The 11,954-nt window shown below is 54.7% G+C and overlaps 1 protein-coding gene across 2 annotated transcripts in view; it reads left to right on the top strand.

The window, feature by feature from the left end:
* Window positions 1-1,231: 1,231 nt before the first annotated feature.
* Window positions 1,232-11,954, top strand: part of Evl (Enah/Vasp-like) — a 61,831-nt gene continuing 51,108 nt past the window's right edge. For both annotated transcript variants that reach the window (XM_026415123.2, XM_026415120.2), the window contains exon 1: window positions 1,232-1,315. In XM_026415123.2, coding sequence (XP_026270908.1) covers window positions 1,305-1,315 — 11 coding nt within the window. In that variant the 5' untranslated portion in view covers window positions 1,232-1,304. The remainder of the gene's footprint in view (window positions 1,316-11,954) is intronic.

The raw sequence follows: 11,954 nt of genomic DNA, 5'->3' as shown, positions 1-11,954 counted from the left end.
AGACTGTATGCTGGACCATAAGATAAGACTTCACAATGCAGAAGGATTTCAGCCATACCAGGAAATACAAATGAAATCATCCTGATCCTGTCCTCGGACCACAGCAGAATTAAGCTAGAAATAAACAGCAACAGAGTAGGAAACACCAGCTATTTCAAAATCAAACAAACCATGGATAATCCATGGATAGAAGAAGAAATCACAAGGGAAAATCGCAAATGCTTTGAGCAGTAAAAATGAAAACCACAATATGTCAGAATTCTGGGTTGCAGCTAACACAGAACTTAACAGGAAATGCATGACTTTAAAACCTGTAAAGCACGTTCCAGCATGAGGAATACATCCATCTCTCCAGTTAGAATAGAACAGACCTTTCTCTTGCACTGAACATTGCATGGCCATTTCCTGTGGTCTCCCCTTTTTGAATGCCAAGGCCCTCCCAGGACAGGTGCTGCCGCCCTCCCGGTTAGGTTTCTGGCTTCTCGCTCGGTGCATGACTCTTGGTAGGTGTTCAGTAAACTGTAAAAGCCAGCTTAAGAATGGGTCTCCTTTCCATGAGAACATGGGGGGATAGGCAAAGTCAGGCCTACTAACCCTGTTAAACAGCTGGGGACACAGGCCATGGGGTCGCTTATTGACGAGGTGGCAATGCTAAGTCCCCAGGGTTCTGCCAGTTTCCTTTCAAACTGTAAGTAGCTGGCTGAACCGCAAAGTGTGTCCTCAGCAGAAAACAGATTTTACTCCAGAGTCAAACATTAAGGCTTTGCCACCTATTAAAACATCACCCTGTGGTCTGTTCTCTGGAAGATCAGCTAAAACTCTCCTGAGTTCTTGCCTCCTCCTCATAGAGGCCCGCAGAAAGTCATCTGCGCTGACCCTGCACTGTATACGCAGACAAAACCCAGGCCCAGACCCCAAATGGCTTTGACTTAGTGGAGACCAGAGCTGCTGGTCTCTGGTAGCGCTGCACCACAGCTCGGTCTCTCCTGGCTCTGCCTCGGCCACCCCAGCCCTTACAGGAAGTTCCCAGAAGCCTGAGGTTTCGGTCTCAGGCTTCACTGTCACACCACCAGCCGCCCACATGGTGGGCCCTGCCCTGCCAGCTTCTTGTTTCTCTATTTTCTCCCTGGGTTTCAGTTTTTAACTTGGGTTTGTTTCCCCTTTGTCTCTGGTTCAACTTCCTTTTCCTGTTTGGTTTTAAGTAGAGTCTAAAAATCAAGTCCCTGCCTTCAGAGGGTCTGTGGTCCTCTGACCCACGCAGCCTGGTGGAGCACAGGACGCCCCTGGGCTGCAGCCTTTCAGCCATGGCCACGGTGTGAGTACTGGGACCCACAGGGGACAGAGGGATGTCAAGAGGAAACCCAGAATCCTAAGGATGAGGGCCGGAGGAATCTCCCAGGTCTCTGTTATTTCAGTCAGTGACTGGGGAATCCGGGGCCAGAGGGCAAGGGACTTGCCCAAGGTCACACAGCAAGCTAGTGACCTTACTGTCCAACTGCTGGTCTTTCCATTCCCAGACCTGTGTCTCTTCATGCCTGTGACCTTGAAAGGCTTCTAAGCCACAGCCTTATTAGAAGTTGGCCATCTGCCTCACTAGGGAGAGGGGCTGCTCTTGGCTCAGTGGTGTGGTTGGAGCGTCCTGGTCCTTCTTTCCTGGATGGCCTGGGGCAGGTTGTTTGGTAGGAGGGGAGAACCCAGGTTTCTTTTTCAATAGAAACTTGATGAACTGTAATAGCTGGGACACTGACTTGCCAGAGAATCAAGGCCTTAGACCTCTGGTCCCATAGACTGGCTGTGGAAGGTGCGGGAGCATCTGTGGGTCTGCAAACCTGTGCATTGTGAATGCTGTTCCCAAAGCCAACACTGTGGTTTGGACTGAGTGTCCTCTACCCTGTGACCTCATAGAAGATGATAGGTGACAGAGCAGTTTCATTCTCTGGGATTTGGGACTTTTTTGATTGACTCTTCATTAGAGCTTTGTGTCTTAGCATAAAATAATGATCCCTCACTGTAAAAACTCTGAGTTACCCTGGCCTCCAGGGGCCCCAGAGAGCTTCCTATCACAGTTTCCAAAGTGCTAGTCGGCAGTTGTCCTCTGTGAGTCCTTTGCCCCCTTGGGTGGACAGGGAAGGTGTCCCAGCTCCTGCCCGTGGCAGGGAGGCTTAGCCTCTGCCAAGCGGTGGGTCTTGCCCAAGGTACACAGCTACTTGCCTACAAGTGGAGCAAAGAAAGGTGGGTCCTGTCCAGCGTTCCTGCCGGGCAGCAAGGGGACCATGGCTCTCACCTTCTGGCCATCTCTGCCATGGCTGGACCCATTATCTCCAGGCCCAGTCCAATCACATGGGAAACAAAGGTTTCGTTGTTTTGGGTTTTGGTGGCTTTATTCCTGCTCCTTTGCAGCCAGTTCTCTATCACTTTAGTAAATCTCCTTTAGCTTTGAAGGACTTGTGGGTGGCACTGTGGAATGCTTTCCATTCAAAGGCACATTCACTTCCAAAGCCATTTTCAGTTGTAAATTCAGTGGTGAAAAGTTTAGGCAGCTCACTCCACCCTGTCAATCACTGATGGCAGAAAACAGTCTGGAGTAAATGGGGAGGGTGCACAGCAAGATTTTTTAAAGGTCTGTTAAAATTTAGAAATCTGAGAAGCTGCCAGGCTCAGTGGTGCGTGCCTGAAATCCCAGCGACAGGGGAGGCTGAGGCAGGAGGATCATAAGGTTCAAGGCCTGCCTGGGCAACTTAGCAAGACGTATCTCGAAATAAAAAAATAAAAAGGCTGAGGATGTTGCTCAGTGGTAGGACACCCTGGGTTCAATTCCCAGTACCAAAAGAAAAAAAAGAAAGAAATCTGAAGACTCTCCATGTGGAAGGCCTTGGGGACCAGCTGTGCAGAGCTGTGTACATCAGTGCTCCCTGCTTACCCTCCGCCTCAGCCCGTGGTACCCTGCTCTCTTCATGTGTGCGTTCCCCCACGTTCCACTGAGGAGTAAAAGTGTGGTATGGTGGTGGGGATGCTGATTTTGAAGTCTGAAGACTGCTGACCCGGTTCAGCTCTCAAGGCCCAGCGTCCAGTGGGACTTCTCTGTGCTGAGTGTGCAGAACCAGATAGATCCCAGGTTCCGTGGTGCCTCGACCCCCATCAGGGCTGTTTGTGCTTGTCCACAGGCAGACCATGACCCACCCAAGGTGACTGTGCAGACAGCAGCATCGGCCAAGCTATAGCACTGCAGCCTTGGGAGCAGGCCCTTGCAGAGTGGGGACCCCATGGGAGCCAGACTCCGAGTTACCCTGGCCTCCAGGGGCCACAGAGAGCTTCCTACCACAGAGATGCACCTTGTGGGCCCCAGCTCTGGCACCCCTCCCTCAGGAAACACTCCCGAGCACCCCAGCAAGTGTTGGGAGCCAGAACTCTCTCGAGCACATGGCAGCACACAGAATGCTGTGATGATTCCCACAAGAGTCCTGAAGGGAGCAAGCGTGGGGAGGAGCACCCTTCCCTCCCCAGTCTTTGTAGCTGGACCTCCGAAGTAAACAGCAGAAGAACATGGCCTAAAGATCCCTTGTCATGCACAGGGACATGTGAAGGAGGAGTGAACACCAGATCCCAGCAGAGCCAAAGAGGTGGTGTGTCCTCTTCATAGGGAGGGGAGAGAGCACACATAGGCAACTTAGGGAGAGTGGAAGATTCTAGAAAGAAGCCTGGGCCTGCAGATGAACAGGTAGCAGCCTGCCTGGGCCAGGTCTGAGATTCCGGGGCCATCCTCCTGAAGGCAGCCAGGGGCTTGTCGTGGCAGTGGATTGTACCTGGGAAAGGCCGTGTGCAGCTGTTGTTCCCACAGATGCAGCCATCTGCTGCCCAGTGTGGCCTCTTGGCGGTCGGCAGTGCCTGACTTCTTCACAAATACTGCCCACAGTGCATTTCTAGACAAAGAGGGAGAGAGGAGCTGGACCAGAAACAGCCAGTGAGTGAGGGGCCCAGGCCTGGCTCACGCCTCCCGCTCCAGATGCCACGCTCCCTGCTCTACACAGGAGCCAGCGCTGGCCTCTGCCCTGGGAAGAGGGGGATGCACTCACAGAGGAGAGGAGGGCCTGGGGGAGGACCAAGCAGCATGGCAGGAAGAGTAGAGCGTGCAGGAGCTGGTGGCCAGGAGAGACTCCCAGGAGAGTGGGCTCTCAGGCAAACTTCAAAGGACAGGGAACATGTTTTTAAAAAGGGGACCCAGCAGGTGTCTGGTCAGCCAGGGCTGCTCTAGGTGCTGGGCTGTAGGTGATGAGCCAAGTGGATAGTCTCGTCCTCAAAGTTGCTGGGGTGGGCTGGGGTGGGGGCCCATTAAGGAAGATAGGAGCTCAAGCAGAGCCAGTGGTACAGGAAGACTGGCCTGCCCCTTGACTGTCCCTCAGTGAGGACACAGGCAGCCTGGAGAAGTGCCGGAGCTGAAAACACCGGCAGGGGTGGGGGCAGGCAGCCAGTGGCCTGAGATGAGAACAACCTGATGGTCTCAAGGGTCAGAAGAGGAATAGGAAGCTGGTGCCATGGGTCAAGGGGAGAGTGGGAGGAGAAGGGCAGAGAGTCGGCAGCCTGATGGCGCAGCCGCAGTGCGAGGCCTTGGATCAAGTCACGTGGGGAAGACATAGGAGGGTCTTGGCACAGGGAAAGACTCCAGGAGCAGCCTGAGGACCATCTCTCTGACCATTGTGTGAATGACGGTCCCAGTGTGACAAGAACAGAGGCAGGAAGCCCTCCTGGGAGGCTGCCCAGCCATCCAGAAAGAGGTGATGGTGGCGAGGGGGAGAGAGGGAGCCAGATACAGGACTTGGGGGGTGCCTACAGGACTTCTCGATGGAGCCTATATGGGTGAGAGGGGAGCCTACATCTAACATAGGTGGAGACGGGAAGCCGGATGTAGACTTGGGAGGGATGGCTGCAGGACTTCCTGATGGGTCTGAAGTGGGCGAGGGAAACCCCAAGTCTACCGCGACTCAGGGGGGGCGGCTCCTTTACCACAGTGAGGAGCTCGACTCTGCCGCTGGAGAGTCGGCCAGCCGGAGCAGGGGCCTGGAGCGCTCTAAGAACAGACCCCAGTGCACACCGGTTGGACAAGGCTGACCTAAGCAGGAACCTGCTGATAGCAGGGTATGGCCGCAGGAGACACAGCAAAAGTGACCGTTGCCCGTGGGGGCGACAGGAGGTCCCACCCGCCCGGCCCCTGTTGTCTGTTATGCTTTGGGTTTTCCCAAGGTACGCATCACCTTCAGTCACGTCACTCACTCACTGAGGAAGGACTTGTGTCCGATTCCACTCGTGTCACAGGGGGGAGGAGTAGCTGCGTGTGCGCCCAGGACGTGGCCCTGGGGAGAAGAGGCAAATGTGTGGATTGATTGCCCGTGGTGGGTGATCCTTTCCTCCCTCCCTCCATGTGGCTGGAAGAGGGGATGAATGGGCCAGACGCGGGACGCAGGCACAGTCACCCAAAGCCTCTCTCAATGTCTCACACTCACCAAAACAAGGCTCAGGCACGCAGTCTCCGTGGTGATGCATGCAGATCTAATCCACTGTGTTCAGTGCTGTCTGTAGCCGTTCTCTAAATTCAGTCAGGAAACTGACCTTTTTGGCTTCTGAGTCAAAACCATATAGTGATACTGAGACTTCTTTTGCCTTCTTTGCTCTTACCCTGTAAACACCCAGTGGAACTTTCCCGATACAATGACGCGTTTTGATGTTGTCAGCTAGCAAAATGTACACTGATATGTTCTCATTTTACTCTCAAACGTGGTTGTATTCGCCAACCTCACGACTGTAACAAATATTTGATGCGATCAACTCATAAAGAGAAAATGGTGGTTTAGCTCCCAGTTGTGAAGGTTCCCATCCCAGGTGGGCAGCCCCATTACTCTGGGTCCTGGCAAGGGCAGCACGTCACGGTGGCATGGTGGGGTGGAGCAAACCACCATGAGCCAGGCAGCAGAAAAAGACTGAGAGGAAGAGACCCTGGTCCCAGCGTATCTTTCAAGTGCACACCCCCAGTGACCCTAGGCCCACCTCTTAGGTCCCACCACCTGGGGACCTTTGAAGGACACTCATCCAAATCACAGCAATGGTCAGTGCAGGTGGCATTAGCATATATAAAGAGATGCTATCTGGTGGCCTCAGGAATGCCAGTAAAGTGTCCCTGTCCCCAAAACTAAAAAGGCCTGGGGTGTAGTTCAGTGGTAAAGCACCTTTGGATTCAATCCCCAGTACCTTCCCCCCCCCCAAATAACCCTAATCCTATCTTTAAAAAGAGTTAACAGATAGCACAACTGTGGGCTGTGCAGGGTGGGGCCTGGTCCAAGTCGTCAGAAACATTCTCAGGAATGTAAGTGACCTCTGTATTAGATTTGTTAAGAAATTATTGATTCCCTTTGGTGTGATAAGGATATTGTATTCGCCAACCTCACATGACTAAAAATAAAAAAATAAGGATATTTTTCAGCCCAGGGCCTCTCCCACTGAGGCACAACCCTAGCCAGAACCTTGTTATTTTAAACAACATTGTCAAGAACCCAGGACTGAACCATCATATCTGCAGCTTACTTTCAGATAATCCAGGGGACAAAAAAAAAAAAAAGGAAATATCTAAGACACATATGGCAAAATGTTGGGACAAGAGTGTACATTTCTGTACGTTTGAAATTCTTCAACTAGAAAGCGGAAGGGAAAACCGCTTCAAAATAATTTTTGGAAAGTGGGAGTTGGTTTTCTGCTTTGCCTAGTGGAGTGAGAAAGCCCCTGTGCAGGAGGCAGCGGGAGGTGCGTGGCCGAGCACAGGCGTGTCTGCGTGTCGGCCTCTGAGCGGCTGACGCTGGGCAGGCGCCCTCCCAGCCTATCTCCACCGTCTGAAACAGTCCCTGCGGGCTGCGTGTCAGCTGGGCACCTCTGGGACTCCAGGTGTCTGTTTCTCAATCCCTGCATTGTGACATCCTGGCATGGAGCGGGTTTCCTCCTTCCCCTGGAGTCGGTGTGGGAAAGAACATTGCCACCCATGGTGACCTGGGAGGTGGCACTCACCCAGCCCCCCAGCCTTGTGCCTTTGCTGACACCTCCCTTTTCCTCCAAGGGTCATTCCCTCCTTGAAAAGTCTCTGTTCTCCTGGCAGCCTCCCTGGAGCCCCTGGTGGAATGAACGGAATGAACGGGCCTTTCTTGCCCCGGTGGTTCACCTTGAGAGCACCTCAGAGGACTCGTAGCAGAGTGACTCTGAATGTGCACTCATGTGTGCCCTCCACCTGGGGACAGACCACATCTTGTATTCAACAGATAGTTGAGTTTCTTTTAAGCCTTGAGCCTGGGAATGCATTCGGTATACAGTCGATGCTCAGTAAGTGCGTGTTTGCTTGGTTTGTTTTTCAATGAATGCAGAAATGGACCAAGAGAAAGCAGAGGTGGCCAGAGCCCAAGTGAGTCATAGTCCCCTGTCCCCCACCAGAAATCCTTGATTGCCCACAAATAACACTCAGCAGAGTTCAGCAAGTGTACCAGCCAGTGTTATTCAGATTTTTACTGAGCCATCCTGGGGTCCCAGTAACTGGAGCAGTGATAAACAGTATTTCAAAAAGCAAACAGAAGTCAGCCTGCCTCGGCTCTCCTGCTGAGTCTGAGGGGGAGGGATAAACAGGACCTGCATGTTGGGCAGAGTGAAGGGGAGGGGCCAGCAGGGAGCATCGGCCTGCTTTTCCTGGGGTCCAGGAGTTGCTCTCCCTGGAGGTGACAGGTGAGGAGAGCTGCAGGAGGGTACAGGTGCAAGGGTGTGGAGACTGCCCACAGCGAGGCCTGGGGGTGGTCCACTGTCCCTCCTTTGGATCTTGGCAATGTTTCTAGTGGTCCTGGGACACTCCCCAAAGACGGGCCCCCAGAAGGAGAGTGCTTCTCCGGGCCCAGGAGGGACCTGCCACCTTATTTTTCTCCTGAGGGGCTAAAAGAATCTGAGGTAGCCATGGCTGCATGGCGCTCACAGGGTGGCTCCAGGCGAACTCCACTGAGGGCTCACTGTGTGCAGCTTTGGCATTTCGTTTTCCTTGTTCAACATGGTGTCAGCCGGCACCAATCATGTCAGGCCCACTGCCCTCCCACTTATGTCCTCAGTCTAATTGGATCTCCAGCAGATTCAGGAGCTAGTCCAGAGGCTCAGCACCTTCCTTCTGCAGAGCCTCACCTTCCTCCCCCGAAGACACACCCAGCCTCACTTCCCGGTCTCTGCGCGATGGCCTCTGTAGGCTATGCCAGGCCTCCCTCTGCCCCACCAGCCGAGCAGACTTCCTCCAGTGCTGTCTCTCTGCTGCTCTCCTTGGAAAAGACAGTGGTCAGAAAAGGAGCATTCTGGAGAGGAGCCAAGCTGGCACTGTGTCACAAGAGACCAGGGAAGAGTTTGAGAAAGGGCAAGTCCAAGACAGTGGAGGAGTGTGACTTGAGACAAGTCCCCTAGTGTGAAGTGGGCTAAGTGGAGCAGGGACCTCGGGGTGGCTGTCTTGAGCTCTCACGAAATCACACAGGCTGTCCCAGGAGAGGGCTACCAAACTATCACAAGAGGTGCTTTGGAGAGGGAGGCTGGCATTCGCAAAGAGAGGCTCCTGCCTCCTGATCCAGGTCCTTGTCCTGGCTCAACCGCAGCCAGCTGCCAGCCCCGCCTTGCTCCAGCCCAGAGGCTCCCTCCCTCCTCCTGGCTCCTGAGAAGGCAGTGAACAAATCCGGACTCCACAGGGGCCCACAGCCTGCTCTGGTGCACTTGTCTCCAGGGTCCCCATTCACCACTTCTGAGTTCCTCTGCCACCTACCAGGCCCTGGCCTGTCAAGTCAGGCAGTAGCCCACACTCAGGAGGACATGGGCTCTGGTGGCTCCGATGGCTCAGATGCAGCCAGGAGCTTATGGTCTCTGGAGGCAGATGGGCTCTAAAGAGCTTTCCTGAAATCTTGAAACTGGTGAGAAGCGCACGGGACCTCGGAGCAGGCCAGGGGCAGAGAACTCCTGAGCACACGGACTGCTCCGAGCACTGCCTTGTGTGTGAATCGCTGATGTTGCGTTAGCCCTAAAGATGGGCACTCCTCCCCCAGGCCCAGCACGCTCCCTCCTCTAGCACTTGGTTCCCATTTTGCGATTGTCTTTTCCCTGTAAGGTTGCAGTTCCCAGGGCAGGCACGTCTAGGTCCAAAGCAGCATGGCCACTCGTAGTAGTAGCTGTTAAGTGAATGGCAGTGAACAGACCTGTCACTAAAGGTGGTGATGCTTGACCTGAGCCATGAGCAAAGTTCAGGGTCAAACTGGGGATTGGGAGGAGAGCGTGTCTTAGGAAATCTCTTCCTTCTAATTACTTGAGTGATGACAGCAAAGTCATTTTAATCAGACCAAATGTCAGGGACATGCTTTGGCTGCTGGACCGAACTCTACCACAGTGACTGTGCACACATCCACTTTCCTGTCTGAGACTTCCCAGGCAGGACTCCGGCAGCAGGTCCAGGAGAGCAAGGAGGGAAGCTTGTGGGGACTTGACCAAGAGTCAGCCCTGTTGTCTTGGACCTTTGACGCTGGTGGCTTTCAATAGACCATATTCCATAGACCACTTTAGAACTTGTGTTGAAATCTTTCACATAAGAAGAACAAAAGCAAAACATCCCACTTTTTCCACATAGAACTCTGGAGCCACATCTGAGGACCTTTGGAGGTCCAAGACAACAGGCAGGAGGGCACCCAGGCGGAAGGGAGCCAGGAGCCTGTCTTGAGGGAAGAGCCTGGCCTGGAGGCAGGCATTGTCCTCAGAGTGGCCCCAGAGTAGACCCTTCTTGCAGTACACGTTGGGAAGGGCTGCTGCGGTGATCGGCCAGGGATGTGAGACGAGGGCTCGTGGAAGGCTGTCTAGCTCGGCCTGGGGCCTCAAGGAAGGCTTTCTAAGAGAGGTAGCCTATCTGCGGCTCTGGGGTTTGGAGCTACCCATCAGCGAGGCTGGAGGAAGTGTCTGGGCAGAAGGAACAGCATGATCTGGGGCAGAGAGGCCATGGGGGACCGAGTCTGTTAAGGCCCTGAGTATTTCCACAAGACTAGGCTCTTCGGGGGAAGGTGGGGAGCCCGAGGGCTGCAGGAGCAGGGAGCTGACCACACTCCCCGTGCTGAGCTCCACCTGGCAAGCCTTTGAGTCCTCCACACAGCTCCCAGGAAGATGAGGAAAGAGGAAGGAGAGATTGGGTAGCTAAGGTGAGATGCAGACGGAGACAGCAGAGGCATTGAGGAGCTTGTATGAGTCAAAGCCTGAGAGGGGCAGAGCTCCCAGTGAGGGCAGAGACACATCTGGTGTGCCTTTGATGAACACCTCTGGTGACACTGCAAAAGGAGGTCAGGAGACTTGGAATTGGAGGCAGGAGGGTCAGCAGGAACCCATCATGACATCAATGAGAGACAGCCAGGATTGAGGCAGTGACCACAGACGGGCAGAGAGGAGAGAGATTAAGAAGTCCTTTGGGGCTGGGCACGGCTCCATGGTGGAGTATTTGCCTAGGGTACAGGTGGCCCAGGTAGCATCCCCAGCACTGTGGGAAAGAAAGAGTCCAGTGGGTGTGGCCTGTTTGTCACAGAGAGCCAGGCACAAGACAGTGATTGAGTGACTTTCAGGTTTCAGATGGGACCTTGGGACAGGGGTTGGGGGTCCATTTTCTGAACCAGGGAATGGTGGGAAGAATGCTTCCTGCTTGCATAAGTTGGGTTTGGAGTTCTCCGAGGTAGGTCTAGAAGCTGGAGATGTGGTTCCTAGTTTAGAAAGAGGGCTGGGATCAGATGGGTCAGCAGAGGGACGCCAGCACACTGGCGATCAGGTAAACTCTGCCGGGGGTGAAAGAGCGCGGTCTGAAGGCAAGGTTCTCGTCCTGGACTGCTTGCTGCGGAATCAGCCGGAGCGTGTGTTAACGGGGAGACCCGGGTCCTGGCGTCAGGCTCTGCTGCAGTGGAGTGAGAGCACCCCAGGAGTGGCTCTCTGAGCCTTGCAGCACGTGGTTCTGAGAACCACGGGAAGAGGAAGGAGCTAAGCAGGGCACATGTGGGAAAGCCGAGCCTTGAGAGTGACTCTGGAGCAGCCCCTTGGAGCCGGCTGCTGTGGCTGGTGCCAGCGCATGCACAGCCGCGTTCTCGAGCCACTCCGCAGGACTCTTAGTCTAGCGAGGCCTTTCCTGGGCCCAGCTTCAGGACCCTCGATGTCGAGGCGAGTGGGGAGAAGGCTCTGAGCAGGCTGGGAGGAGTCTGAGAGGTCAATGGAGGTGCCAGGGAGTGGACGACTGAGTTGGTCAGGAGAGGTTTTCCAAAATGAGGATGAGGTGTCACCAGTGGTGATCGATTCCAGAGCAGGGTCGGGGCAACCTTTGGAGCTGTTTCAGTGTGACCTCAGGACAGAAGCCAAGTCCAGTGGGGGCTTGGGAGTGAAGGAGGATGTAGAGCAGGAGCTTGGGGCAAAGCAGAGGGGCCGAGGGGCTGCTGGGAGCTCGGTGGGCACTAGCTCATGTCAGCTCTCAGGGCTTGGCAGGTGCTCCCCCGAGGCACTGGCTGGTACTGTCTGTCTTCGGTGCTGAATGCCCTTCCTCCAGAACGCCCCTCGGTCATGGGCAGATGCTAGTGCTGGTGGGGAGACAAGTTGAGTCCCCAGCACAGGGGGTGAGCTGTGTGAAGGAGCAGCCAAGTTGGGGCATTGGCTGACAGGACCATTGTGCTCTTCTGGGGGAACCAGTAAGAGACCTGAGAACCTTAGAGTGTGGCCCTAAGAGGACCCTCCCGGGGAGCAGAGGAGGGAGCCTGCACTCCCTGAGGCCTCAGAGAGAGGTTACACTGTGGCCAGCCTCCCCACAGCTCTCTGTCCCTGGGCCTGGCCTGGCCGAGCTGAGAGGCACCTGGAGCCGCAGCCCCAGCAGCCCTGCTTTGCACAGTGGGCCACCGTCGGTGTTGTGG

This window comes from Urocitellus parryii, chromosome 6, assembly GCF_045843805.1.
Source record: "Urocitellus parryii isolate mUroPar1 chromosome 6, mUroPar1.hap1, whole genome shotgun sequence".
NCBI classification, from domain to species: domain Eukaryota; kingdom Metazoa; phylum Chordata; class Mammalia; order Rodentia; family Sciuridae; genus Urocitellus; species Urocitellus parryii.
The sequence above is the reverse complement of the archived record's forward strand: the minus strand, read 5'-3'. Positions and strand labels throughout refer to the sequence as shown.